A 25,185-nucleotide genomic window follows, 5' to 3' on the forward strand; every position below is an offset into this window, starting at 1 on the left:
GCTAAATGTATGTGCCACTGAACTTAATTAGAGAAATCTTAGACGACGTAGGTGCAGCCTTTAACTTTGATCTTAGTGGAAAACAAAGTACCTAGTGCCATATGTGCCTAAAGAAGTGGTAAGGGACTAAAAGATACTCCCCTTTCATGCATGCTCACTTGATTATATGCCCATCGAAGGGCCCAAGCAAATATCAGTTTCAAACAAGAATTAACAAGAAACATAACCAATAAAAAAACCAACCGTACGGCCCAGAGATGTGTGAAAGATTGAATATCTGTGATTGCAAGAATAAGACTACAAGATATGAGAGCAAGTACAACAGAGCCGAACAACAGCACACAAGATTGTTGCAGGCATAATTCCAGTGGGCAAATTAAATTTGTTTCAAAACAGATTTATGGTTTCCATTTCCATAACAAGGCTAGCTTCAAGACAGCAACCTAAGACCATATTTCAAGAGAAAACACACATGCTAGAAAGAAGTGCTGTGCACTTGTGAATTTATCTGTGTAGTATCTCTATAAAGCAACTAGCGTGCTGCAGTTCTTGACTACAGTCTCCTAAGTAAGCACTTCTTCCTTTTCCATTAATATCTTATGCACTAGTACAAAAGTAACATACAAACTTGGAATGACGCGACTAAGGACACCACTCCTAATCCACACATTGCCTCATGTAAAATTTCAACGGTTAGCACCTTTTTCAACCATGCAAGGAATAATTTACCAATGAAAACAGGCTCAAAAATCAGTGGCAGGAACAAATAAACACCTGAGTTTCCCTGAACCTGATATGACCCAAGATCCAAGATATGTAGGTAGGTATACCTAGTATGTTCCATGAAACACAAACTGGAGGTTTTCGATGATCTCAATATTCCATTGTCCAAGGTTGTTTAAACCAAAATGTATCTAAATCACTCCCCCGACCCCACAAACTGGGGCAGTTAGTTCCCATTGTGAGCGCTTTCAACAGCATCCAGATTTAGCATGAGAAAAGAACAACAAAGAAACAAAACACAGTTGATAAGTATATGGACAGTTGAGAGACAACATAGATTGTACAAATCATATAATACACAAGAGGGGGGAAAAAAAGAATAACAACTTAGGTATTAAGAAGGATCTTCAGAGAACCACGAACCTATTTAATATAATATTATCATTATTAGGAAAAACCAGAGCTAGAAACATCAATGGAGTCAAAGCGCAACTCTTTTCAAGTGTAAACTGGAGAAATCATCGAATTGCAACGCACTAAATATACAGTCAAATGTAACCATGTGGAGTATCTATGTTTCTTCGCGGAAGATGACGTGCATATTATATGAGCAATTAACAGTAGCTAGGCAAACTACAGGTGAATTAGCACTCAAGAAATTTGTGAAGAATTACACTCGAGACACTAGGTGCTCTACTGACAAAAGAGCAGTCAGCAGTTTAAGGGGCCAAATAGCTATTATGAACACAGACTTCTGCAAATTAGCTGAGTTAAAACTTGACTCCTAGGCAAGCAGTTGATAAAAGAAACTGAAAGACTAAAAGAAAGGGCCAGCAGAAACTGGTTAAGATGAGGGATGATTGACATATTATACAATGAAATTTACATATCTGTAATCAATAATGTCTCCATAATGTACTTCAGCATATAAATGCTCTCTATATCAAAATACAGCTGCTATAAATTACATAGTTTGAAAATTAAATAAAATAAAGGCTTGATTCAGTAACTATATATGTTAAATGTAACTGACACGTCTGTTACCCATAGAAGGAGATGATCAGATATATCTTTCAGATGGCTACATAGTTTGAAAATTAAATAAAATAAAGGCTTGATTCAGTAACTATATATGTTAAATGTAACTGACACGTCTGTTACCCATAGAAGGAGATGATCAGATGTATCTTTCAGATGGCACAAACTAGGTTGCATCCCTTTGTCTATTTGGTGAACTCTTACAACATAACCTACCCTGAATTATACGAAAGCATATATTCAAACTGGCTCAATTGATCTGAAGTCAACATAATGGCCTGAGACATTACATCCTAGAGAAATAAAAGAAGTAAAGCAGTAACTAAAACTTGCAATTTGATTTCAGTTACAAAAAACCTATCAATAACAAAGGTTCATGAAGGTACACTGACAACTAAGCACCTCAAGAACTCAATGAAAGTGGGAACACTGCCCGTTTAGAAGTCTAAAAAATGCCCGTACAGAGAAAATTCTAGCTCCTCAACTATGACTGTCCAGGAACAAGCATCAGGTGCTAGCTCCATAAAAAATTATACAATCTCTAACAAACATGCCTAATTTACAAATAAGATGCTTCTGGCGGATATTCTGTATTTTCCCAAAGAACTTTCTCGGCCCTCCTTCTCTTCTTGTCTATTTCATCGCAATCATCACCGAACCAAAGTGAAGATTTCTCAATGCCCTCATTCCTAGGGCTTGTCACCATGCCTAAGGATTTCTTACGATTCCCAAACTTAAAATGTATATTGGGCCTCCCGTTCAAGAGAATCTTTCTACTGTCCTGAGGTTCACAAGGACCACTTGCCGCAGCTTCATTGGCTTGCAAAGATGGCTCCAATGCCAACAGATTGCTCTCCAAAACTTCACAACTTTGATGATACCCCAAAGTGTCATCTGAAAGTTTAGCTGGAAGAGCAGGCACCGAGACCTCCTTTTCCCCAAATTGAATAGGGGGAGCAAGAAATGGGTTGCTTTCTGCTGCTCGTTGTGCCTTTGCAGCATCAACTTGTTCAACTGCTATTCCTGCTTCAGACCCATTACAAATTAATTTCTGCTGCAAATTCAGCAAGGGCCTCTCTACCTTTATATGCTGTTCTTCAACCTGCTGATTCTTGTTCACCACCTCTTTCTCCGTGTCTTTCTCGTTCCCTGAACTTAAGTCGACGTAAGTCTCAGGATCTGGAAACTTGGGCAACCAACTAGGTATATGCTCATCAGGTGGATTTTCCTCTGCCTGTGCAAAACTGGGGTTCAATGTCCTTTCTTTAACAACAGGAAAAACAGGTAGCAAATATGCAAATGGGATTTCCTCTGCTTGGCAAACATAACGAATTATATCCCTAACTACTCCTGATCCTGAAAGTGGATGGTTAACATCTGAAGCACCTGAAAAGCCCTGAACCGAGCCCAAATCCTCCAATCCTTGAATCACATCAAACACATTACACTGGCTCCTATTTGCTAAATTGGCAAAAGCAAGAGCAGTTTTCCCTAGTTCTCTAATGTACCTGACCCCAACATCAGCAAGAGTATCCAATGCAGACTGCTGAAAGCTCTGAAACCCTAAACTCTCGCAAACCTGTGCCACCGCAATTCTGGCAATGGCCTGGGCGAATTCGTCAGTTCCCAACCTCTTCTTCTTTCTCTTCGACAGCAGATTTTCTTTCTCACTCAAGAACTTCACAGTATCCTTCCCGTCACCATCGCTCATATTCAACAACACTTCATAATCACATCATAATCAAATCAAATCAAATCAAACCACTTCCTTGAACTAAATTTCCCAAAAATTCAACTTATTACCCTTAAATCCAACAAGAATCACATTTTCAACGGCAACTCATTGAGCCAACATCGCAAAAACCCTAAGTTCTTGCTTACCCAGAAACAAAATAAACGACCCAATATATCTACATCTACTGTAAATGAAAATTACACAGTAGTGAAGCGCTTACCTCGGATTCTCTAGGGTTTAAGCGGAGGACAGATATATCCTACAAATGGAATCAATCCAAACGAGCCCAGCAAACGAAACTCAGCAGAATTGTAGATCAGCGGAACTTATAAATAAATACTTGGTGAATAATCAATTAATATAACGACAAATTGAAAACCTCCCCAGAACCCTGGATTCAAAGAATCGAAATCGTGGGGAGAGCCGAATTATAGCTGGTACTTTATAGACGGCAAGCAGACTGTGCGTGCTCTTACTCTCCCGCAGCTCCGGTCGGCGTGGGCAGCCAGTTCTGACCGAAATTAGTTGGTATCGCTGTTTGGCCGAATGCGCTTTCTGATTTGGGGATTCTCATTGCACATAACTGCAGGACAAGGATACGGAGGGGAGTCCCCGCAGGTGCTCCACAAATTATTATTTTATTCGAATAGGAAAAAACAATACATTCCGGTGGGTCCACTCTTTTTTTAGTTTTTCCTTTTTTTTTCCCCAATCAAAAATGATTTGCTGTTACTCCCTCAATGGTCCCAGACCCTTTTTATCCCTACTCTCCAATCAAAACCATCTACCCTTACTGGGCCGAACGCTGTGCTTCTGCTGTTTTTGGGCAGTAGTTGGGTGAACAATACATTGTTTAATAAGGGTGACCCATTGTTAGCAGCCCGGCCCAAACCAACAATTTTTTCGATTGATTTATTTTTGCATATTTTTGAAACATTAAAAAAAAAAAAGAAGCTGAGTTTATAAAAAACAGAGGAATTTTATGCCTTTTGGCCAATTTTCCCCTTATAACCATATCTTTTTATAATCGAATAATTAATTAATATGTATATATTCGACTCACATTCCAATACAGAAAAACAATTAAGTATTATAAATTAATCATTTCATAAGTGTAATATAACTATTATATGGTTGATTTTAATCTAACTTGATGTATATTGGTAAAAAATATTAATCTGTAAGGATAAAAAAATAATTTAATATATATGAGACACACGTTAAACAAATGCAACATATCACACAATATAACTGCAACACTACTATTATTTTTTTAACCTAACTACTATTCATTGATAGTGACCACTCTTACTAAAAAGCTCCCCCAAAAATCGTATTTTCACCTGGTGAGTTATCTGTCGGTGGTAAAATTTTAGTTTCATCCTTTCGTAAAAACCTCGACCACATCATTGGCACCGTCTGTGGGAAAATTTACCTCAACATTGAGTATGCAAACTAGATCTCGAGCCCGTGACATCCATGATTTGGACGTGATCCACGAAGCCCAAGTGAATGGGGTGGAACAAGACCCGCCTCGCGAACAGTCACCACCCTACGAGGTAACCCCCCTGACGCATGAGCAAGTACCCCTCAATGGGGAGATTCTTCCACCACGTCGACAATCTCTACTCGCGCCTTTTGGGAGAGCACTCCTGCCAGAAGCTCCATCCCAAGAACCAATGATCCAACTAACGCAAGAAGCTTTGCTAGTCCTGATACGCGACGCATCTACTCGAGATGCGGCACAAGTTGTGGCCCAATTTGTAGCGCGATAACCTGCGAACCCGCCCTTGCTTTCCCCTAGTAGAAGTCGAGAATTATCCTCGGCCCCCGAGGAGGAGGAGCAAAGGCGGGAGGAAGTGAACATCAGGATCTCTAGGCCTGAAATTGCACAGACTCAAGATCAGGATCTCCGCAATCGAGAATTTTCTGTCCCCCACCACCTAGGGGAGCCGAGGATTTCTACTTGTCATTGACCGTAGCCCCTCCAAAACGTAGCCCTTTTGCCCCAAACATTCTAGTCGAAGTGCTCCCAACATGCCTCAAGGTCTCGAATCGATCGGAATATGATGGAACAAGAGACCCACAAGAACACTTAGAAAAACTTCACGTCAAGATGGATTGATACGATCTAAGTGACGTTGCTTACTGCAAAGTCTTTCGACTACACTCTCAAAACGTGCATTAGCCTGGTTTAACCAACTGCCCGCTAGAACTATTTCTAGCCTCGAGCAATTGGTTCAACGTTTCTTGCATCATTTCTCCATGAACAAAAAAGTTTCGAAAACGGCTGCATTTCTATTCACCATCCTCTAAAGGGAGGGCGAGACTTTGAGAGACTACATGCAAAGATTTGTGGATGCAGTGCATGAAGTTCCCCATATTAATCATGAGTTGTTGGCTAGTATTATCCAACAGAACCTGCTACTGGGAAGATTCAAGGAGTCCATTGCCGGCAAGCTCCCTAGCACTATGGAAGATTTACTTGTACACTCCCAGAAATACATCCAGATTGAGGAGTCTAATGCTTTGGATCCTTTCCTTAGCGACAAAAGGAAGAGCCGAGAAGAGGAAGAGGAGCCAAAAAAGAAAGAGGAACGCAAGCATGTACATCCGGCGGGGTTCGCTCACTATACCCCTTTGAACGCTCCCGGGGGGAGATATTAATTGTGGCGGAACAGGGCTAATCAATCAATGGCCGATAAAAATGAAAGATAACCCAAAGAGACTCAAATCCGAAAAGTACTGTCGTTTTCACCAGGACAGGGGACACACGATGAAGGAATGCCATCACCTGAAGAATGAGATAGAAAAATTGATCCAGCACGGACACTTGAAGGAATATATCAACCACTATCCACAAGGACACCAATTTGACCATGGACTAAATGTGTCAACTCCTTATGACGATAATTATCCCACAGTAGGAGTCATCCTATGACCTCAAAAAGATCAACAAGCCACGAAGGTATAACTCTAAGTTCACTTAGCGAGAAAATTTATTTTTTGGCTATTCACTTGTAATAGGAGAAAACTCGAGTAGTAGCTCAATATATCCTTCTCCCCTTTTGATTTTTCCTAAAATATTGTATTCCGAATTTTAATAATGAAGTTATTTTTCTTGTCGTAGTCCTAACAAACCAAATGAATTTAGACATAGAAATCCTTGAAGTTTGAAGAGGATCCTAGAGACAAAAATCATCATTGCCATATAGGTAAAAGTCGTTATTGCCCCGGAACCCCCTAGACGGAACTTCATTGAGATCCCCGTCGATAATGTCGCCCCGAAAACTTTACATCCCTCTGAAGTTGGTAAAAAATCGACTCGGGGACATGAAGTATCCTTTGAGGCAACATTCCCTTATCAAAAATTTTTGAGGCAATGTCCCCTCATAAAAATATTGGACTCAAAAAATTTTGCGTCGCCCCGAAAACTTTACATCCCGTTGAAGATGGTAAAAGACCGACTCTAGGACATGAAGTATCCTTTGAGGCAACATCCCCTTATCAAAAATTCTTGAGGCAATGCCTCCTCATAAAAATGTTGGACTTGGAAAATTTTGCTCCCCCCCCCCTCGAAATTGGTAAAAATCTAACTTCGAGGCATGAGCAAAAACATTCCTTGAGGCAACATCCGATGAATTCTAGTCATAAGAAAACAAAACAACAACTGAATAAGTGCAGTGACTACATTTATCAACATGGAATACTATCGAGTTACCTACCAAAATTTTCAACCGTATGAGTGGTGAAAAAATCAAGAGGCAACATCCTTAAAAAAAAATGTGCCGCTTTACCTTCTCCAAGGTTTTGGGGGCTCCGTCACCATATGTAAGAATTGTTTACCAAGAGTCTCATCTCTTGAAGATGACGTTGAATTCCTCAAAACAAATAAAAGAATTCGGCGCAAAGAATGAGTAAACTCTGAATAACCTCTACTAATAGCGAATGAGAACAAATATTAACAAAAAATACTTGATAGTGTAGTGGTTGGAATCACCACTTTTCATCCTTTTGACCTGGGTCTAAAACCCATGGGACGCAACAATAGGCACCTCCTCCCAACACTTGAGGACTCGAGCCTAAGGCTCGAGGTGGGTGCGAGGGTGCCTCAAGCCGCAGCTCGAGCCGGGCACCAGGCGCAGCTCGAGCTGGGCACCAGACACTGTTGGGCCTAGCTGGGCGGACTCTGATTCAACTAGCTATGGTTAGTTATAGGGCTGCAAGCGTATTTGCACACCCCCAGTAAATTGAAAACAATAAATGACTCCCCATCCACCCACTCCCATGTGTTAACTCAATTCAGAAAATTGTTTACTCTCGAACAAAATATTACACCGGCTAGAGCATATTCCATCCGAGAGTGGAGGGCTATATGATATATTAGTAAAAAATATTAACCTGCAAGGGTAAAAAAATAATTTAACATATATGAGGCACATGTTAAACAAATGCAACCTACCACACAATATAACTTCCAACACTACTATAAATACAAAAAATATTATTTTTTTTAACCTAACTACTATTCATTAAGCGACCACTTTTACTAAAAAACTCCCTCGAAAATTGTATTTTCACCTGGTGAGTTATCGTGTCGCGGGTAAAATTTTTAGTTTCATCGCTTAATAAAAACTTGGACCACATCATAATTGAATCCACCAAATTAAAATTTTGCAGACAACAATATTATTACCGAACAGTCAATGTGTAGATGCATCTCAGGAGAAAACATAAGTTGAGCAAGACGGGAGCTATCGAAACATACAGAAACCCTGAAAGTTACAAAGGAAAAGTAATCTAGCCTTATGTAAAACTATGACAAATTTTGTGAAAAATCTAAGTATAACACATGTAGTACTATATATACATATATCCCAAGTTCAACAATCATAATGGTAAGATTCTAACTAATGATCACATAACATCTTGACTTGGTGTCAAGGGCCGCCCGCGCACTTGGCACCCTTAACGCATATTTCGGCCACGCAACTGCTCTACACAGCCGACCAAACAACCTTCGCCGACAGACGCTGGACTTCCGCATTCTTAAAGTTTTAGGCGTTGGTCTTTTGTTTTGCTCAGGGGGACGTTAGACCTCCTGAGGTGCGTTGTTCAACCTTTTTAGTATCTATAACTTTAAATAGAAAAAACTTTTTTAAGCCTATTATGGGGAGGAATGAGTTCTCGAAGCTTGGTGTAGTGTGCGTGCTAGTGTCCCCCTTAAGGCGATCCCCTTGCGCTAGCATCGTTGTCCAATGTATATGCAATTTTCAATATAATAAAATTCACTTTCGGAATCGTGTGTTCAATTTACTGTTTTCCTATTGCACCTTGCTTACTGTTGTTGCTGCTGTTGCTATCGATATTGCTTTTCCTGTCGGCGCCCTGTGTTAGTGTCGAGCGGGAGTTCGGTTGTGTGTTGCTATTGGTGGAAGTAGTCGGCGGACTGCTAACCACACGATGCCCCTTTCCCCGCATTGTGGAAGGCGCCTCGTGAGACTTGGGCAATCTATAAATGAAACTATAGATACAAATCTTCTTGATAAATATATGTGGTCACACAACAGACAATTTTTGTGTCTATCAAAATAAATTACGAAACAAGAAATAATATGGATAAATAATATTTATTAATTTAAATAAGAAGTTGTTACAATCTCCACAAATGCAGATAATGTATGAGGTGAAGAGTTCCATTTTGGCATAAATCTTTGGACTCACTTTCATTAACCTTAAACACCCTATAGTCTTTGACATAAATTAATTTGTCCACGTATTGTATTTGAACATGTTTTTGACTCAATTTAGCCAATTCAAAATAAAATAAAAAAATTTATATGTATCTCGGATCGACCCATAAAATATGTGCATGAACCAAATATGGTATGCATTTATAAATTTATTGTCTCGAAAATATATATAAAAAAAACTAAAATTATTATGAACTTTTAATTCGAAACTCAACTATTAATCAATTTATTTATACTTCAATTAATAATTTAATCCAAAATATTTTAATTTCAACACTAATATACTAAAAGAACTCAAAGTTTTACTACAAATGCCTCTATTTTTAACTCCTCTGATAAAAAATAAATCATTAAAAGTCTTCAATACAAACAATTAGAGCATTAAACATATATTTTTCAAACTCCACACATCAATATGCCTCCATCCGAAGGTATGCTGAGAGCAGTGAATATTAATAAATTAAAATATTCTAATTTTATAAAATTAGTAATTTTATTTACAATAATGTAAAGGTTAATGGCTTCGAATGAAAATAAATAAATATGGTTTTTCTAATTTAAAAAGTATGTTTCTTTTTTTTTTCCTCCAACAATATATATTTGTTCTAGATCATAGTATTGTCATCTAGCTTAATTTGTAATATTGTAATTTTGTCATATGAGTAGGCTAATTTTCCATCTTGTCTTTAGTGAAATTTTTTATCACATTGACAATCAATTAAATTTTATATCAATCATAATCAACAAAATAGGTTTCCAATAAATTTTTTTCAAAATCATCGAGTTCTGCTCGTTCAAAACGTAAATGTTGAATTTATTATATTGATACTGTAATTTTAAAATATTAGATTGATATATGTACATTTTTATTTTCAAATATATGAAAACTTCAACGTGTTTGTTACTTTTACAAATTTATTAAAAATTGAAACATATTCGATATACCAATTATATTTATTAAAAAAAAAGAAAAATAAATAAGTAATAAAAAAGAATAAAATAAATCTATTTTCAAGATGCATGAATAGAGTTATATATAAAATTAATATTTAAAATATAATAAAAATAAAAATAAAAATATTTTCCATGCATATATTTTCAATTAACTATAATTATTATAAAGTTCTATCACTTGATTAATAATATAGATTAGGGAGGGAAATACAATAAAAGGAAAGCTATTTAAAAATAAATAAATTAATTTCAAATAATAATAATAAATGAGGAGCGAAAGCTTTTGGTCTCTCACTCTCACTCGGTCTCTGCTTTTACCAGTCGCCAATTCTCGCACACATTCCTCTCTCCAAATCTCCTCGCCGCTCGTACTCTCTCTCTCTCTCTCTCTCTCTCTCTACGCCAGTCGCTCAGCATTCGTCACTCTCTTTCTGAACTCCCAAAGCCAAGTTCATTTAATCAGGTAACAATCAATTTATTCGTTAATCAGATCACGCCAAGCTCACTTTTAGTTGGTGTATTTATTTATTGTGACGTGATCAGTGATGTAATGTGGGGGGTTTTTGCTCAATATCTTTCGATTGATCGAGAATGTTTGTTTCTGTTAATCGAAGGGTTTGCTTGGTAATCTCTCTGTTCGCTGTAGCTTTTGCTTCGAGGGTTTTTTTTTGTTGATTCTTATCACGGTCAGATCTGCTGGTTGAATTAGTAAAAACTCGGTTTCTGGTTAGTTTTTTTTTGTTTCGTTTTGAGATTTATCTGAATGCTGCTATGCGAGGAGTCTTGCATTGTTGGAGAAGCTATAAGGGGTTTATAGCATGACAAAGAAATTAAGCGATTAGGGTTTATATGGAAATGAATTTTTTATTATATGATTTTAGTCTTTAAGGTGATGAGTTAATTTTTGTTTTTGCCCTGCTGGGATCTTGGTTGTTAGTTGAAACTAGTATGTGCTATTCTACAATGCTTGGTGATAAACCATAGTTGTCTATGTTTGGGTTTATGGTTGGTTGGGAGTTTAGTAGGGTTCAGTGACTTGTCACCTTTTGTTCCATTGGCATTTTGATTTTGTAAACTGCCAACAATTATGTGGGGTGATATGATAATGGCTTTGTTTTCGGCTTTATTTCCCAGTTCCTGTACTGTTGGAAATATAGACTTATGGGGCTCTTTTGTACTGCCTCACGTGGTTGTCTATCAAAGAGTTCCAAAGTGATTCTATTCTAATTTTAATTTATCAACTCCTCATAGGAATGGCTATGCAAACTGCAAGTCCTCAGCAAGCTCCCAGTGCTCAAGTGGTTGGAAATGCTTTTGTGGAGCAGTATTACCATATTCTCCATCACTCTCCTGAGCTGGTTTACCGATTTTACCAGGATACAAGTGTGTTGAGTCGCCCAGATCCTAATGGACTTATGACAACTGTGACAACTATGAAAGTATGTATATTGAGGATTTTACTGAATGCCTGAATCTCTCTATCTTCAAGTTTTCTTTTAGTTAACCTGCTTCTCTTCAGTTCTAGATTTGTGGTAATTTATTTGGAGAGATGCTCTTCCAAGGTTATCTGACCTTACCGAGCTTCACATTTAATCCAGAAGAATCTTATTCATCATTGATTGAATTATGCTATATGTTCAACTAGGATTAGTTGTGTCTACATTAATATGTTACTCATCTAAAACATTGACTGGCAACTAAATGGAAGAAGAAAGATTTTACCAGATAGAAAATTAGAAGGAAAAAAGGTGCAAATTTTTTTCGAATTACTTTCAATTTTTCGTTTTTATTTCCAAGTTGATCTCAACTTTTATAAAATATTTCATATTCAAAACATATTGGATTCAGCTATTGTATATTCTTGCTTGACATATTCAATCAGGATCTGATTTTTCTCTTATCCATATTTTCTGGACACTCCACGGTCATTCTGATGAGCATCCACCCCATACTCATATGTGGTAATATACAATTTTGCATGAAATCACTTTTAGGAGGATTTGAGCAACAGACTGAGAAGGTGCTTCTGGTTAAACTGATCGCAATGGGATTCAACGAAAACTAAAAGACTATACTTTACCTGTTTATTTGTGCAGAAAATCTTTCAAATAATTTGAAAGATATTGGATAATAAATAAATAAATGCCAAAGCTTGAAAATTTTCCACATCCTGTAATTTTTGCAGGAAACAATATGCAAGGAATGTGCAAGAAAAGTATCCTTGTAAGATATTTTCCTCGACCTTTGTGCACCGCTGCAAAATATGGAAATTACCTTAACCAGTTTTTATCATATTAAACCTTGATCATCCCTATTTTCTTCCACTGTAGCTTGATTCTGATAAGTAGATCACTTATTTTAATCGAACGAGTTATTATATATTTGATTGAGTTCATTAGGTTTCCAATTTGACAATTACTAACATGCTCTGTTTTCTTCTTGTACCAGAGCATTAATGATAAAATATGTTCCTTGGACTACAAGAACTACAAAGCAGAGATAAAGACTGCTGATGCTCAGGATTCTTTCAAGGAAGGGGTGATTGTCCTTGTAACTGGGTGCTTGACTGGAAAAGACAACCTGAAAAGGAAATTCGCTCAAACCTTTTTTCTCGCTCCTCAAGACAAAGGGTACTATGTTTTAAATGATGTTTTCAGGTATGTGGAGGAGAGTGAACCTGACATTACTGCTGCGGTGGTTGGAGTTAATGACACACCATCTAGCACTTTGACACAAGATCCAGGTTGGTTTTATCATTGCTTGTCATTTTAACATCTGATTACAAAGATTACTTTTGCTTCCACTTTCTTATTTATTCATTTCGTTTCCAGAGCCTGCTCAGGTGGTTGATCCTCCCAAACCAGACCATGTTACTTCTGATGTGCAGGAATTTGAGACTATTGAGGAGAAAGACAATAACCAAGTGATTGATGAGAGACCGGCTAGTCAGGATAGAGATATTGTGGTGGAAGCTGGGTCTCATTTAAATGAGAATCATGCATCAGTAGCAACAGAATCAGCTAGTTCTACATCCCAAGAAGATGCTCCTAAAAAGTCGTATGCATCAATTGTTAGTTCACAAACAAAGAAGGGGCCCACCAAAGTTTATGTTCCTGCTAACTCAGCAAGAGTAGCTTCCCCCAAAACTGAAAAACAATCTGTTAATCAAGCAGCAGAGGCTTCAGGCTCTGAAGCATCAGCCCATCATACACCTGTTGTTGCACCAGAAAGTAACGATGCTCAGGATGAAGGTAGTCTGTTTTGGGTTATTTACCATAACATGCATGAGCAAACACCATGGCATATCTAAGATTAGTGAAAACAAGAAAGAGGGAAAAAAAAACCTCAAAAGCATGTGCTTGTGAGATATTAACCAATCTTTTTTCTTGAGTATATCAGTCTGATTTTTTATATGCCTTATTTCTGACAGTTGAGGGTCACTCCATATACATACGCAATTTGCCTCTGAATGTCACAGTAGCTCAGCTTGAAGCTGAGTTTAAGAAATTTGGGCCTATTAAGCAAAATGGGGTCCAAGTCAGAAGTAATAAGGTTGGGTTTACCTCGATGCCATTCTACTTTTTTGTTGTATTTATTCAGCTTATGTTGATACAATATTGTACCTCTGTTTGCAGCAACAAGGATTCTGTTTTGGCTTTGTAGAATTTCAAGAATTCAGCTCCATGCAAAGTGCAATCAAGGTCTATGCTCTTTTGATTGTTTTTCTTTTTCTTGGCTTTCTGATTGCATTCAGAGTCCAGACAGTGTTATTACTAGCAGTCTTGGCCTTGCTTAAGAATTGCTCTTTGAGGTCACGTGAATGCTAGAAGGCCTCTTTAGTGTCTATGTTTGTTTTTAGGAAGCTCTTCTGATTACCTGCTGGCTCTTGAACAACTCTTTTGTTGCTCTGGGTGCTTCATGGTATTAGCATAAGTAAAAAAGATACAAGTGAGTCATTTTTGTTGGAGCTTGGAAGGGATCACAAATTTGATAGAAGTTCAATTATCCTGTCTTTTTCTTTGTTCATTTTATTTCTTTCCCCTAATTTACACCTGCTAAAAACAATTTTGGAAACAAAGTGGGAACCTGCTCTAAGTTTGTTCTTACCTCTCTGAAACTTTGGAGACATGCATCCATGTAAGGTTAGTAAAGTTTGAGGAAGAGGATTATCTATGATCTCTGCTTTACATGCTTCAAATTTACGTCTAGTTTTTCAATTTTTACCTTTCTAATTTCAGAATGCTACATATTTCTCCTTGCACTATGATTTGATATTCCTAATGTGGTATATTTCCGTATTTATGTTGTATAATAAAGGATTTACTCTTCAGGCTTCTCCTATAACTATTGGCGATCGTCAAGCTGCTGTGGAAATAAAGAGAACCACAACCAGAGGTAAGCCAGAGGCATTAACTTTTCATTCTCTGTGTTCCAATACAACACACCTTCAGTACAGAAGCACATGATATATGGTACTTCATAACCAATTTTCTCTCTGTGCTGGGGACTTGTCTTTTCAAGATTCATAAGATATACTCATCTCTGTGCAGTTGGCGGTGGGAGGGGTCGGTTCCCTTCCCGTGGAGGGTTTCGTAATGACAACTTCAGAGGTCGTGGAAACTTCAGCGGTGGTTGGACCTATGTGAGAAACGACAGCTTCAGGGGCCGAGGAAACTTTAGCGGTGGTCGCAGTGGAGAAGGTTATCAACAAGGAAGAGGGAGGGGAGGTCGTCGTTCCGGTCCAAATCAGAATTTGGCTTCAACATGAAGTGGATGTTGGTGGCAATTTTGACAGTTTTCATTGCCTGTGCGATCCACCAGAAACAGTAAAAAGTTAATTCATCAGAGTTTTACCTTTTGTTTCTTTTTTGTCTCACAATGAGATGACTATAGTGTAGTTCCAATCAGTGATTCTTTCTAACATATCTTTATGTAGGGATATGAGGTTTTCACAGGGTTGAGGAATGTAACCTGCAGAGATGATTGATTCCCTTTTATCAATGTCTCTCTCCCAACTTCACATTTTACTCCTCAAACTTTTGAAAATTGTAAAGTTTGACTTCTTCAGTTCCCAAATGTATTGTTTTCTTTCCTAACTTGAACAATTCAGCCTCACAATCAAGTTAGTACATAACAAATTCTTAGTCGCCCCAACTCTCAACCAAACAAATCAAAACCATGCCTCTCTCTCTCTCTCTCTATACATATATATATATATATTGTAATTATTATTTTATGTTGGAAAATAACGTTTTGGAATTTGCACTTGTATAATTTGTCACTTTATATGCATGTATTATGGCCAACTGTGATTAACTTATAATATTTGATCGGCTATAAGAATACTTTGTTATGATTAAATATAAAGGTGAATGACCTTGATATATTATGAGGTTAGATTTAATTATATAAATTTATTTATATTGTATAAAATTATAAATAATTTTTTAAGGTGTAGTTGTAATTATAAATATATTTTTTATTTAGTAGAGAAATTTTATTTTAAGATGTTCACCTAACAGGTGAATATGTAACTCACTCTAAATTTAATTATTTTTTAGCAGTTTAATAGATAAAAGAAATAAATAAATGGGCCACAAGGCCTGCTGCCTCTGCAAAGTGAAGAAAGGCAGAGGGCTGGGCCCACATTCACCTGACAGTGGGCTGTGCGAAAAGCCGCATGACGTAACATCTTGCTCGGCTCCATTACTCTACACGTCGTACTCAGCAAGTTGCATGCTGCTTACCTGTTGATCTGCACCACTACGCGACACGTGTACTTTCGTAACCGGCATCTCCACGTGTCGCACTGTCACGCTCCCCAAAAGTGCAACTTGGAACTCTCGGAGGGTCCACCTCCAGATTTTTTTACACCTCCCCTTTGCGTAGCAGTGGAGATTCTCCCAGGACCAGTTGCCACATTAATCATTACAACATCCTCCCTAATATTAATTAGAGGACGTCCTTCTCGTATTAAATTGGATAAATTTTTGGGTTGGTTGGTTCTCTTCGATTTGGTTTACTGTGCACTTTGAAATTATACTGAATTTTATTATAATCATAATTGATTTTTTAGTTTAAAAATTTATAAATATTTTCATAATATTAATAATCATTCAATAAATTTCTTTTTGTAATAGTCCATTATAAAGATTATTTTGCTATGTGATCGTTAATTTCAAAAATATATTCGTGATTTTTCAAATATAGAGGAAGAATTTTACTTATGACCAACCTTAGAACAACTTATTGTAATTTACCATATTAATTAATTTCTCCATTAAATATTTTATTTTCTTGTTGAAAAATGAAATTAAAGTTTATTTAAAAAGCATTTAATCCAAATTAGAGAGATAAATACTTCCGGACATCCTGATATATAGTCTATTTACATAAATAATTTCTATATTTTTAAAAAAAATTACACGTACATTAACCAAAAACATCAACATCGTCTGTACAAGACTGTAATAATGAATGGAATGTAGGTACCCGTTTTGTTAGGAAGTGACAAGGACAACGACCCTATAGCACATTAAAGTAGTTGAGCAAGTTGCACGAATTATTTTACTATGATTGAAAACAAACTCCGAGTCCGAGGAACAGTGTGTGTTTTTTTCAATCCTAGTGTGGGTCAATTCATCACCCAAATTATTGTCTAATCCACCCACTTCTTCCACACACTAAGTATGTGGGCTACTTTTTTATTTTTATTTTTATTTTATAAAATTCGATTCATGACTATATTGTTTTATATATTCAAAATATTAATTTGATACATTATTATTTTTAAATAATTGAATATATTAAAAAAGAACAAGAAAATAATACATTATTATTAAAAAAAATTGTGGGCTGGTTTTTAAAAAGAAAATAATGATACAAATCAACTAAATAAGTGTTTGCAGTAGCTTCTGTTTGTCCGTTGGGAATAAATTGTAAAATTCTTGAGTTTGATATTAATAAAAAGGAATGATTGCATTCTTTTTTCATAACGTTTGATGTAATTATATGTAGATTCTCTGTAGTTTGAAAATTTATATCTAGTATCCTTGAGGTTTGCTTCCATCTAACAAATAAGTCCCTCAGTTAATTACACAGGGGGTCTATGAATAATTACACCAGATCTCGGGGGTAGAAGAGTGTAATTATCACTAATAAAAATTGGGAGTATTTGAAAAAATTAGTGAATAACAGAGGAGTAAAGAAATGAAAATTTATAACATTTGACTTGAACGAGCTTAATTTAAACCGTTCAAAAGTATAAATACCAAAAAAAAAAAAACAAAAAAAAACTCTTTTTGATTAACTTTTAATTAAAAAAAAAACTAAGGAGAATCTAAAATAAGTTTCACAAGCACCCCTTGAATAAAAATAGGAATAATTATCGCCATCCCTTGAGTTTGGTGTAATTACAAATCTCGTGTGATTTAAAAAATTACATCTTGAATTCCTGATATTTGTTTATGTCCAATAAAAAGATATATCCGTTAGTAAAATCTGCAAACAAACTTAAAAAAAAAATAAACCAAAATTAATATTTATTCTCGAGTGACTTATTATATTATTTTGCGTGTCAAACAAATCTTTCTTAATCAAATTACTCATATACATATTCACTCGTGAATGCAATTAAAGAGGTAAATATGAAATAAATATTTTTTTATCAAAATAAACATACATCATTACTCAAAAAATTTAAACATATAAGTTTTTTAAATTGTAAGACATAAATTTTATCAAGTGAGTAAGATCCTACGTGGACATTTTGACCCACCTCTATCCGGAAGAATTTTGTCCTAAACCAACTTAAATTGTTTGTCTTATCTCTTACTTCATAAAAAGACACCTAAATATATAGTTGTCTACATAAATTCGTCCAACCCACTGCATTAAATCCTTTTGTAATATTTAAATTTTTAACTTTTGATAAATAAAAAACTTTTTTTTATATAAAAATTATGGTTATATAATTACATCGATATCAATTAATTGAAGAAATACCTCCACTCGATCAATAAAGTCAAATTATAATAATATTACAATAAACTCATGTTGAATGAGATAAATACTAGTTACAATTATCATGTCTGGTGGAATTTGAATCCATAACCTCGAAACTTTTTATGGGACTTCAGTCTTAACTACTAGACTAAGACATTATTGGCTAATAATGAGCTCATTCTGTAAGCTTTTTTAAGTTTTCATCCATTTTGTATGGTGAATTAATTAAAATACCCTTTGAATTACGGATTATAATTTTATTTTTTTATAATTTTTAAAATTATTTTTATGGACTAATATTTTCGTATGAATTATTTATTTGACACATTCTCAATTTTTTTATATATTTTTAAATATATATATTAAAAAATTTCAATAAGATAAAATATATCATCTCATTATTTAGGAGTTACATAAATATTTTTCGGTAGAAGATAATATTTGTAATTTTTTAAATAATAAAAAAATTTATAATTATATCAAATTTTATGAGATGTAGCTGCACTTTGTCTAAAACTAAATAAAAATCATAAATTATTTTTATTTTATTTTTAAAGTGTAAACATATAAAAAGTTGAAAAAAAAAAGAGAAAACAAAAATCAATAAATGAGAGCACCTAACGCCCGGGGGGGGGGGGGGGGGGGGGGGTCTCGACCACGTGGACGACCGCGGAGGCACCTCCTTCCACCACGTGTCCATTTTCTGACCATTTTACGTTACACTTCCCGATCCATTTTCGTAATTTCGCCCACCGCCCCCATGAATGAATTAATTAAAATCCACCTTCCATTTCAACTCTTCTACTGCAGTTTTCTTTAAGCAACTCTTTTTCCTCTCCCTCTCTCTCTCTCGACTTCTCATGGCTTTCTCTATTGCCGGCCGTTTCTCTCTTGCCGAGAAGCCCAGAGAAAACCCATAATTCAGTTTCATTTTCTTGAGAAAATTCACTGCATTGAGGGTTCAAGGAGTTTTTAAACTTTAAAATTGAGCAAAGTTGTGTCTTTTTTTCTTTTGTTTTCCCGGGAAAAAAAGAGGAACCTGTTTGAGTGTTGCCTCAAAGAGTTGTTACTGTTTTTTTGTTTGATTTCGAACCGGGCTTGTGTAAATTCGATCTTTTTCGGGGTTTTCAAATGGCTGGAGCTGAAGGAAACAGAGAGAAGCTCAATCTTTCTTGGCCCGTGAATGGGGTTTCAAGAGATCCGCGGCACAAATTCATGAACCAAAGCGGTTTCCCGAATGAGAATGAAGCAGAAGGTGATGAAGAAATAGAGTTGAATTTGGGGCTCTCAATGAACGGTAGATTTGGAGTCGACCCGGCAAAGAAGAAGCTCCGGCGTTCATCTTCCGTATCCAACTTGGTTCTCCCTGTTGGTTCCTTTGACAACGGGAGCAGCAGCCACCAAGCGCGTGGGGTGGCGGGTGAGAGTTACGCGCCGCTGACGAGAGCATGCTCCCTGCCGATCGAGACTGAGGAGTGGCGCCGCCGGAAGGAGTTGCAGTCGATTAGGTGTATGGAGGCCAGGAAGAAGAGAATGGAGAAGTTGAAGAATGTGAGGGTGAAAGATAAAGAGAACAACAGTTCTGAAGATCATGCTCATAATGGGAGTGGATCGCATGAAGGTGTTCTTAATGGATTTCAGAACTGGAATTTGATGCAATCATCACAAGGCTCAATTGGATCAACAAGTAGTGGCTCAGCTAGAGTTTCTCATCTCCAGAATCAACTCATTGATGGTATATATATACTCTCCTTCATCTCCTAATTCCATATCAATAGAAAATGGCACGTGTGTGTGTGTTGTACATGTGTATGTATGTGCATGTGTATCTATCACACACACACACACACACACACACACGGAAAAAGAATCTTCTTTTGCCTTGCTGGTGATTGATACATGATCTTGCATGTCCATGTTATGCAGCAATTTTAATGTTCTGATGACAATGGATTATTGATAATAGTTTAAAAATGTTGTTTACATTTATAAGTATGTCTTGTTCTTGCATTTGTACTGTCTGCCTAGGTTTTTTTAGGTTGTGGGATACAGGATTATTGCTTCTAGAAATTGCTATCTGAAGTGTGCAGGGTCATTCATGAGTTCTGATAAAATTACAGTATCTTGTTGCAGATAATCTTTTGTGTTGATATAGGCCATGTTCTTGCTACTTGTACAAGTCTAAGTATGCTTAGTGTGGCTGTGCTCTGAGTGTTGTCATGCTTCTGCCCTGCATTTTGTCGGCTGCCTGCCTTATATAGTTCCCCGGATTTGGTCGTTTTGTTAGTTGTCTGCTTTTAATTGAATGCTTCTCCTGGCTGCGCGGAGAATCTGTTGTCCCTCCGCATTTGGCTGTTTACTTAGTTGTCTGCTTTTAATTGAATGCTTCTCCGGGCTGCACGGAGAATTTGTCGCCACTCTTGCCAGGGCGGTGAGTAGTCAAGTATCTTGGCGGCGTTGGTTGTCGTCTTACAGCTTTATCTACATTACGTATGTTTTGGTTGTCGTATTAGATTGTGCTATCCGTTCCCGTGTTAGCAAACACATGTCATCCTGAACTTTGTTGGCCTTTTCCGTTTTAAATTAACTTCTTGCGTAGGTGTCGTCTTGAATTTATTTGCTTACTAAATTAAAGAGAGTATAAATGAGATTTCAAATTTGCCTTTTTGTTGTCCGTACATTGTGTACAAGACGGCACACGTGCAGTAGCACAAGAATAATCTATTATGCGGGAGCTACAGTAATAGTCCATAAAGGCCGTTCCTTTCCATGTTTTCATTTTTGCATACACATTGAGGCAATGATTGCCATGTCTACTTGATACTCTTTGGTGAACAGAAACTTAGAAGTGATTTAGGTCATGTCGTCCGAGTGTAGGTAAAGATGGTATGGGTAGCCTGGAAGATACATCGGATGATAAACATATTATCACTCATAGAAATGTGTTCTTAAAGGATTCGCCTGAAATGGATCATAGGTGTTGCATGTGTATTCAGACCAGTTGATCAATGCAGCACTCTACTCTGTTCCCTTTATGTGTGTAGGAAGTTATGGCATGACAGAACTTTCATTTCTTAAGGTCTCGGACTTGGAGAAAATCACGGATAGATAAAACAGCAAGTTCGTTTACATATTACCGATATTTAATCTGTTATTCTCTGTGCTCATCTCTTGGTTTCCAACAGGAGGAAATCGAATCTCCACTATCAGCAGCTCCGCCAGCCTTCCAATTCTGCCGGAGCAGACCATCCAGATACCTGCCGTCAAGGGTGCTGAAAGTGATCCAATTGGGGTCGATGAAGTGCAGAGGACCGCCTTACTGGATATGCCTTATGTCTCAACAAGGGGATCCGGACCTAACTTTAGAAAGACAGAGGGATTCTTGTACAGGTATAAGAGGGGAGACGATGTGAAGATCGTCTGTGTTTGCCATGGGTTGTTTCTTTCACCTGCGGAATTCGTCAAGCACGGCGGTGGTGGTGACGTAGCGCAGCCGTTGAAGCACATTGTCGTGAACCCGTTCCCCCTGTTTTAGTCGTAGTTTGTCCTTAGTTTCTTGGACAACCATGCACCCCTTAATGGCAGGATTTAGCTGCAGACTCTAGATTAGTTTCAGGATGCTACTTTCTTAGCTTTGAATGTATTAAACGAGAAAACGGGCGTTGCAGGAAATTTTACCTGAAAACTTGTATGGTATTGTGAATGTGTTTGCTCTTTTCATCTGTTTATGTGTCTAGGATGCTGCTTCTTGGTTATTTATTTCTGTGATCTTGTCCGAAAATCTTTGCTCAGGTCAGAGGATTATCATGTGGCCCAAGGAGTGAGTTTAACGTAGTAATCCTGTACTTGCTATGCGATTGTAGTAATTATGTATTTATCATGCCATTTACATGCTCACTGAATTACCAAAATATTTATTTTTATGGGTACTTGAATTTAATGTAAAAGTATTGAGTTTGAGTTTAGGTACAAGCTATTATAATTATAACATAAAACACATCCATTGATTTAAAAATGTTCGAAAATAAGGCTAATTAAATAATAAATTATTTACACTAGCTAAGATATATATTATCTTGATTCAATAAAATCAAATATTTTCGACTCAAAATTCAAGTATGTTTATATTTGTTCACATGCGGAAGTGAAAACATCGAAAAATATTTCATAAGCTGTGATAAGCGTACATAGTAGCTGAGCTGAATTTTTTATGATTATAAGGTTATGGGTTCAACAGATAAATTGTTATTCTACTTTAATATTAGAGTAAATACTTGTGTTTATTTTATTAATAATAATTGATATTTGATATTAATATTCGGAATATTAATTTTTGTAATTATAAGTTATTTCTGAAGATAAAATTAAAAATAAGCAAAGGACAATAATGGGAATTCCGGCAATGAGCAGCAATGCATGATGCATGCAGCTTGTTACAGACACAGACATTTACATATATTCTGATGCAATTGGCTAGAAATCGAAGCTGGACAGAATGCCCGAAATGGGCGCTCTGCCTTCCTTTCAGCACAAAAATTTCTTCCCACAATAAACCCTAACATCAACTCCTGGGATCCTCCCTTGCCCTAAAATTTTTATCACAATTTTAATTTGCAAAATTTGGGAATCTCTCGATTCACATATATCTTCCTGTGGGTTTTCTTGAAGGTTTTGCTTTGGCATGATCCCTTCATTTGGATCATAGACAAAAGGGGGGGGAGGAACCTTATAATTCTGGTGACAGGATTGTTGGTTCTTATGATTTAGGTATGTTTGTTAACTTTTCATGTTTTTACATAGATATTACATCAGGGTCTTAAACATTTATGTGCGAGGCATCAAGATTTGTTTGAGATCAGAAAATATCCCTGATTTTCTTGATGATTTTCAAGAACCCCACCCAATATGCATTTTGTTCGCTTATATGCAATGTTGTTTTGAGGGTTTTTAACTCTTCATTGTCTCAATGATCAATCATCTTTTCTGATCCTAGCTATTTTCTTTGAAGAAAGAAAGTGTTATCTGCAACTTCTTGCTGCAATTTGTTTAAATGCTTAGTTTTAGGGGCATTTGCCTTTTCCGCAATAGTTTGGATCTTCTGTTGTAAATTGGTATTGCATTCCAGGTGCGAAAACGTCATCTGTATATTTAAGAAAATCCGAAGTTTAACTTAGAATCGAGTTAAGACAGGCTTCGTGTGCATGACTTTTAATGACAAGATGGATCTACATGGGAAGTATGTATGTCTTCATTTTTTCCGCTGTTATTCTTTTGATATGTGTTTTTCTAGCATGTTTCAGAGCAGCTTTCTGCTGGTTCTTGAAATGATAGTTTTGAACAAATTGACATAAAATCTTGGAAGACCATAAGGAAATTTGTTAGCAAATGACAAATTCTCAACAAGTACTATTCTATTGATTGAACAACATCAGGTCGATGCTCGTTGTTGTAGTTAAATTAGTCTTGAACTTATTAATATGTACCCTCCTTATGCAGTGCTGCCATCAACCATCAGCTCATAATATAGATATCCTGAGGACTTGAAGAATCAGATGAGCAATGGAACCAGAACATGTGAAAACAAGCAGTGAGAATGTAAAGAAAAATCCTCAAGATGGAGCACCACCTCTTGAATCAAACAATGGGGACGCCTCTTCTTCATCCGGTTCCTCACTGGAATTCAGTATTGGTGAACAGGGCAACCTTCAAAGGTCCTCTGTCAATGAAAGTCCGTCATCTTCGCCAGAACAGTCGACTGGTTCTCCTGACCAAGCGCAAATGAAATCTCCCCCTACCCAAACGATGGGGCAGCCTCCGGGTTATGATCCAAATCGTATTCCTGCATCTGTTTTTTCAAGTAAATCTGGAAATCCCACAGAGTGGAGTGTTGCCTCAAATGAGTCCTTGTTTAGTATTCATATGGGAAATAATAGTTTCTCTCGGGATTATGCTATCTTGTATGGGAAGTCAGGAGAGTTTCCCAGACCTGAAGATTGGAACGGTGCAAATTCCAATCTGATGGATCTCCCCAGGCTTGAAGAATGGAACAATGCACCACCCAAGAGTGAGTTGAGCAGCCTTCCTCCGGTTATGGAAGTACCTACGCATGAAGAAATTAGTGTACCGTCAGGCGGGGATTCAAGAGCTGAGAAGAAAGATGACCCTAGAAGCACAAATGTTGCCCCTGCGGGGGAAATTGTGGAGAATCATGTAAAGGAAAGTCTGGTTCCTGCTCCTGCTAATATGCCGGATGTTAAAAAAGAACCGCCTGCTGAGACTGCTGCTACTTCATTAAGTAACCCTTCAACTTTCCCAAGCCCGCCTCGCCTTTCTAATGAGAGTGGAAACAGCAGCACCTCATTTGCATTCCCAGTGTAAGACATTTGGGTTTAGCATTTAATACAGTGAAACATGTATGGTAGTGTCTTAAGTATTCAAATTTCGAAAAATTATGCACATTAAAGAACTTGAAGGATATCTGATACTCACCATCTTGAACGAGGTTGTTGAACTGACCATATTTCACGTCTGAACGACTGTCATGATGTGCCTATTCAATGATCTTGGGAATCTGCTATGTTTTCTGGCCTGCAGTCTCTGAAGATAAAATTTATCCTGCAGCACAAATTCAGCTGTTAAGCTACATATAACTGACATCTATCCTTCTTGCCAATATGTCAAGACCAATTTTCTTAACTGAATTAGTTCTCTTGGCACCTTTACCCTATGCTCACAACGGTGCCACCCTTTTTCTTTAGCTATCTATCTTGATCCAACTTACCTCTTTTCTTCCGTTTCATATTTTTCAGTACAGTAATCTGTTGTCTACCGTAATAGCATCGCTCCTTAAACAACACATATACAAAACCCCATGATCCTTCATGAGTGTCTGAGCAAGTTGGCTTCATGTCTTCTGCTAGAAATACGAGTGTTTGAAATTTGACGCCCCCTTTTATTCTTTCTTTCCCTCTCAGATTG

At 36.9% G+C, this 25,185-nt stretch overlaps 5 protein-coding genes across 5 annotated transcripts in view; 4 read left to right on the plus strand and 1 right to left on the minus strand.

Annotated features, from left to right (window-relative positions):
* On the minus strand, positions 2,048–4,092 carry LOC105167609 (transcription initiation factor TFIID subunit 8-like). The gene is made up of 2 exons (XM_011087381.2): positions 3,717–4,092; positions 2,048–3,483 (listed from the first exon to the last, which is right to left on the minus strand). Exon 2 carries the CDS (start codon positions 3,470–3,472, stop codon positions 2,321–2,323), a length of 1,152 nt encoding a protein of 383 aa, XP_011085683.1. The 5' UTR covers positions 3,473–3,483; positions 3,717–4,092; the 3' UTR covers positions 2,048–2,320.
* Positions 10,499–15,279, plus strand: LOC105167615 (ras GTPase-activating protein-binding protein 2). The gene is made up of 8 exons (XM_011087386.2): positions 10,499–10,666; positions 11,455–11,642; positions 12,652–12,946; positions 13,035–13,454; positions 13,634–13,755; positions 13,839–13,904; positions 14,535–14,598; positions 14,754–15,279. The coding sequence occupies exons 2-8, from the start codon at positions 11,457–11,459 to the stop codon at positions 14,969–14,971; spliced, it is 1,371 nt and encodes a 456-aa protein (XP_011085688.1). The 5' UTR covers positions 10,499–10,666; positions 11,455–11,456; the 3' UTR covers positions 14,972–15,279.
* The window catches only part of LOC105167614 (LRR receptor-like serine/threonine-protein kinase RPK2), a 20,497-nt gene continuing 7,064 nt past the window's right edge, over positions 11,753–25,185 (plus strand). The window contains exon 1 of the mRNA XM_020695769.1: positions 11,753–11,765. The gene's annotated coding sequence lies outside the window, so the exon portion shown is untranslated. The remainder of the gene's footprint in view (positions 11,766–25,185) is intronic.
* On the plus strand, positions 19,004–21,929 carry LOC105167612 (ninja-family protein AFP3-like). Its single transcript, XM_011087384.2, has 2 exons — positions 19,004–19,942; positions 21,393–21,929. Exons 1-2 carry the CDS (start codon positions 19,339–19,341, stop codon positions 21,740–21,742), a joined length of 954 nt encoding a protein of 317 aa, XP_011085686.1. The 5' UTR covers positions 19,004–19,338; the 3' UTR covers positions 21,743–21,929.
* LOC105167611 overlaps positions 22,682–25,185 on the plus strand; it is a gene marked incomplete in the record, with an annotated part of 2,912 nt that continues 408 nt past the window's right edge. Inside the window, 2 exon segments of the mRNA XM_011087383.2 lie at positions 22,682–22,974; positions 23,704–24,581. Of these exon segments, the coding sequence (XP_011085685.1) occupies positions 23,767–24,581 (815 nt within the window).

Source organism: Sesamum indicum, linkage group LG8, assembly GCF_000512975.1.
Source record: "Sesamum indicum cultivar Zhongzhi No. 13 linkage group LG8, S_indicum_v1.0, whole genome shotgun sequence".
Classification (NCBI taxonomy): Eukaryota; Viridiplantae; Streptophyta; class Magnoliopsida; order Lamiales; family Pedaliaceae; genus Sesamum; species Sesamum indicum.

Bases quoted from the DNA above. Each gene is read 5' to 3' on its own strand.
- LOC105167612 (XM_011087384.2), top strand. From the start codon at position 19,339: ATGGCTGGAGCTGAAGGAAACAGAGAGAAGCTCAATCTTTCTTGGCCC. The intron at 19,943-21,392 runs GTATATATATAC...GGTTTCCAACAG, and splicing joins CCAGAATCAACTCATTGATG to GAGGAAATCGAATCTCCACT.
- LOC105167615 (XM_011087386.2), top strand. From the start codon at position 11,457: ATGGCTATGCAAACTGCAAGTCCTCAGCAAGCTCCCAGTGCTCAAGTG. The intron at 13,455-13,633 runs GTAGTCTGTTTT...TATTTCTGACAG, and splicing joins TAACGATGCTCAGGATGAAG to TTGAGGGTCACTCCATATAC. The intron at 13,756-13,838 runs GTTGGGTTTACC...CTCTGTTTGCAG, and splicing joins TCCAAGTCAGAAGTAATAAG to CAACAAGGATTCTGTTTTGG.
- LOC105167609 (XM_011087381.2), bottom strand. From the start codon at position 3,472: ATGAGCGATGGTGACGGGAAGGATACTGTGAAGTTCTTGAGTGAGAAA.